This window comes from Amaranthus tricolor, chromosome 11 (assembly GCF_026212465.1).
Source record: "Amaranthus tricolor cultivar Red isolate AtriRed21 chromosome 11, ASM2621246v1, whole genome shotgun sequence".
Lineage (NCBI taxonomy): Eukaryota > Viridiplantae > Streptophyta > Magnoliopsida > Caryophyllales > Amaranthaceae > Amaranthus > Amaranthus tricolor.
Genome location: NC_080057.1, coordinates 14,685,927 through 14,690,230, shown reverse-complemented (window position 1 = coordinate 14,690,230; position 4,304 = coordinate 14,685,927). Strand labels below are relative to the sequence as shown.

Below are 4,304 nucleotides of genomic sequence, written 5' to 3'. Positions count from 1 at the left end.
GTACTAAAACCAGATCATGATTTTCGGAATTTAAAACAAATCAAAAACATAATCATAATAAATAACATATTCAAAATAGTAGTCTGATAAAACAAAAACATATCAAAATCGTATTTTGATAAAATAAAATAACAAAATCAAAATCGTAATCAAAACATGAAATAAAACAAAAACAGAGCAGATCAAAATTACAAAAATATCAACATAAAAACAACATGCAAGAATATCATAAATGAAAACAGATCTAGTAAGGAACTAAAACCAGATCACGATTTTCGAATTAAAAAAATCAAAAAGAAAATCAAAATAAATAACATAATCATAATCAAAATCTGATCAAAGAAAAAAACATTAAATAAAAAACAAAAGATGAGCTCGAAATAAAAATAATCAACATAAAAACAAACATGCAAGATTATCATAAATTAAACCAGATCTAAGTAAGCAGTACAAAAATTTCACGATATTCGGAACAAAAAAAAAATAAAACATATAATCAAAAAAAAGAGAATCAAAAACAAAATAAACCTCAAATAAGAACCAAGAGTAAATAAACCATACCAGATGCTGATTAAAGCGAAATAGATCAAAGCAAAGACTATAAAGAATATACAAGAAAAACAGGAGAAATTTCGAAAAACCCAGATCTAAAGCTTAACCAAATACAAAACCAAAGATCAGAAACAAAACCAGATCTAATCACTCTTTTCGTCAAATATTATCAAAAAAAACCAAAGAAATGAAATCAGAAACAAAGCCAAAGAAATAAAATCACAAACAAAGCTAAAGAAAGTTTTCTGAGATTGGTTAGAGAAAGAGAGAATGAGGGAGAGAGGGGGGGGGGGGGGGGGGGGGGGGGGGAAGAATGGACGAGAAATGTGATTAGGGTTAGGAGTGGGTGAGGGATTAGTTTATATAGTAGCAGTAATTAATTAAGGTAAATTGATCAACGGTTAGATCAAGGCCAAATAAAATCCAACGGTGGATATCAATCCCACCATTAATATGAGGAAGTTGGGAAGGTTGGTTTAAATGGGAGAAATAATTAATTGGAATAGTGTATTTAAATGGGGGAAATAATTAATTGGGATGGTGGGTTTAATGGGAGATTATGTGAGTTTTTAATGGGAATAATAAATATGGGGGAATATTAATTTTAGTTTGGAATAGATAAAGATTAAATAATAGTAGGTACAAAAGTTAAAGAGATATAGAATAGAATAAAAATAGGGGTAACTAGAACTTTAAATGATTGTTTTATTACTAAAAACGAAAATTTAGCAAGTAATGTGAAATTGCAAAAAATAAAAAATATAACGGGTATAATGAAACGGAGGAAGTAATTTTTAAAATTGTATAGGACCTTTAAAAAATTTGTTAATTTTTACTCGAGCCCTATTTATTCTCCCCTTATATTTTTACATTCAAATTAAGCAATATGTAACGTGTCTTAATATTAGATTAAAGGAAATTAGTTTGGATTAGAACAGCTGTCTACTTTTTTTATTTAAATTATATCAAACCAGACAAGAAAAAACAATATAATAAGTTGTAAACCCATTAGATTATACTATATCAGACTTCTTGAAATAAATGTGATAAAAATGAAAACCATAAGATTCTAGAAATCCTACTACCGGACGTCTTGAGCCGCCTGCATTGGCTAGATTGACTAATTCAGTTACGCAGAACTCCTTTAGGAATCGACAGACAGTACCACCGTTATTGATTTCTCCGCCATCTGTTAACTTGCCCGACATTTGTCATCCCAATTACAACAATCACCCTTGTGGAGTTTCACTACCATTCATGCACCTTTTGTTGAATATTTAGAGTATATAAACTTAGATTTGTACATATTACATACTTAGTATAATAGTGGGACAAAATAAATATATTATAAGTTCATTTAAGTGCCTCAAAGAATTTGATAAATCATTACTTTGATTCATAAGTTTTGTTTGATGAATCATTACTTTAATTCATAAGCTTTGCTTGGTGAAACATTACTTTGGTTCGTAAGCTTTGCTTCGTGAAACATTACTTTGGTTCGTAAGTTTTGCTTGATGAAACATTACTTTGATTCATAAGATTTGCTTGGTGTCAAGGAACCAACTCAACCAAAAGCTTAAGCTGATGGTTGAGGCCCCAGGATATGTTATATACTCTAACACGCCCCCTCACACAAGAGCCATTTGGGCTAGAAGTGTGGATGCAACACAGGCCCTCCTCATAGCTGGCACTAAATATTCCACTTTAAATGAGGGGTGGTTGAGATTCGAACCCGTGACCTCTTGTCACATTGGATCTGATACCATATCAAGGAACCAACTCAACCAAAAGCTTAAGCTGATGGTTGAGGCCCCAGGATATGTTATATACTCTAACACTTGGTGAAACACTTTTGTTTCAAAAAGAGGTATTGTTTGATGCATAGCTCTATAAATAGAGGTTGCATGCCATGGGACATTTCATCCCATCTCCATATCATTTCTTATTTGTCTCTTAAGAATACTCCCATTCTTGTTCTTTCTTTCATGAGATAATATTAAAAGAGTAATTAACTCTCAATATCATCAAAGTTTTTAATTCACCACAACATTTGTATTTACTATTGCAATTTCCTTGTGCTAGGATTTTGTTGTGCAGATTGTATCTCATTGTGAATTTCATTTATCATCCCAAGCACCTTTGTGGGAGAAATATCACAATAGGAAAGTGCATTAACGTCTTCTACTCATATCAAGTTTCCGAGCGACTTCTCTGATTGTTGCAAGCTTATCTTCATGGTTTCCATTTGGTGATTTAAAAAGCAAGGAGTTCCATTGCCATCTACACAAGGAAAATACAAATCGGTTTGTTTATTTGTATTTGCATTATATTTCCAATACCTTTTATCTTCTTCTAGAATCATAGGTGGTTTTGAGCATGTTCAACATGTACGTTCGTATAGGACCTCGAAAAATAAGGAGTCTTAATATTAAATTAAGTGTTTAAGATAAGAAATTGCTAGAAGAATCTCAGAAATTTTAAAATTATACATGTGCCTTTATAGGATTTGTCAAATTTTACTCCGCGCCTGTCTAGAATCATGTAAACGCCAAAACCCGTCATCCTATAAATATCCCTGCATCCTTACCCACATATCATTCATCACGACTCAAAAACTCATCTTCAAATTCCCAAAAAAAAAAAAACTAAAGAGTATTAGTTACGAGAAAAAAATGGTGAACATGAAGAGTGTTGCATTGATAGTTATAGTTATGATGGCGTTTATGATGGTGGATCCATCAATGGGAGTGGGAGAATGTGTGAGAGGACGTTGCCCAAGTGGGATGTGCTGCAGTCAGTTTGGGTACTGTGGTAAAGGCCCAAAGTACTGTGGCCATGCGAGTACTACTGTGGATCAGCAAGCTGATGCTACTACGACCAAAACTGCCAAGAATCCTACCGATGCTAAAGTTGCTGGTGTTGGTAGTCCATGAAAGTAGTAGATAGGTTCACGTACTCATAAGCAAAATGTGCTTTGCTTTAGTACTGTTTTCTTAGATGTCTGAAATAAGCTCCTATATAACTACTAGCATCTTGATGTAATGGAGTATTTTCATTTTGTTTTATTTGAGTTATGATCGTGACTTCCTTGTGTTGGTTAACTTGTAAGTTGTAATGCATGTTAAATGCTGTCTCAAATAAATTATCTATTAACTTTTATTGAAATAAAATGCAGTTGACATCATTATTATTTAAAACTGCTTACGTGTCATAATTTTAACAAAAATTTTTCCTTGATGTTATTACTCACATAATTTAATGTATTAGAAATTCATATATATTATTTATTTCTTTGAATTATTATAAAAAAATATTTTATTTATTTAAATGAGTATTATTTAGTGTATAGATATTTTGAGATGGTTAAAGCATAATATACTTTATTAAGATTTTTTCTTCTATATACAATTAGTTACTTAAATGTAATGTTTAATTCTAATATGTTTCAGGTTGTGCCAATTTTTATGTAAGTTAATAATATTTTGGAAAAATTACCTAGATTAATCCAACTTTTTAAAAATTTTCTTATAATAATGCCACCTACTGATCAACTATGAATAATCCTAACTTCAAGAGTATTTGCTTAAGGTGAATTTGGGTAACCCAATGATCTACCATAGTAGGTAATTTCTCCAAAAAACTAAATTGAAAATTTATTTAAAATTTGAGAAAAATTTTAAAATTTTATATAAAATAATTCTAAATAATAAAAAAATATTAATTTTTTTGAATATATTTTAAATATTTTTTAT

At 30.5% G+C, this 4,304-nt stretch overlaps 1 protein-coding gene across 1 annotated transcript; it reads left to right on the top strand.

Moving 5' to 3' along the window:
• The first annotated feature begins 3,165 nt into the window (after nucleotides 1–3,165).
• Nucleotides 3,166–3,729, top strand: LOC130826871 (antimicrobial peptide 2). Its single transcript, XM_057692474.1, has one exon. It carries the CDS (start codon nucleotides 3,225–3,227, stop codon nucleotides 3,483–3,485), a length of 261 nt encoding a protein of 86 aa, XP_057548457.1. The 5' UTR covers nucleotides 3,166–3,224; the 3' UTR covers nucleotides 3,486–3,729.
• Nucleotides 3,730–4,304: the final 575 nt, after the last annotated feature.

Coding starts and splice junctions, on each gene's coding strand:
- LOC130826871 (XM_057692474.1), top strand. CDS start 3,225: ATGGTGAACATGAAGAGTGTTGCATTGATAGTTATAGTTATGATGGCG.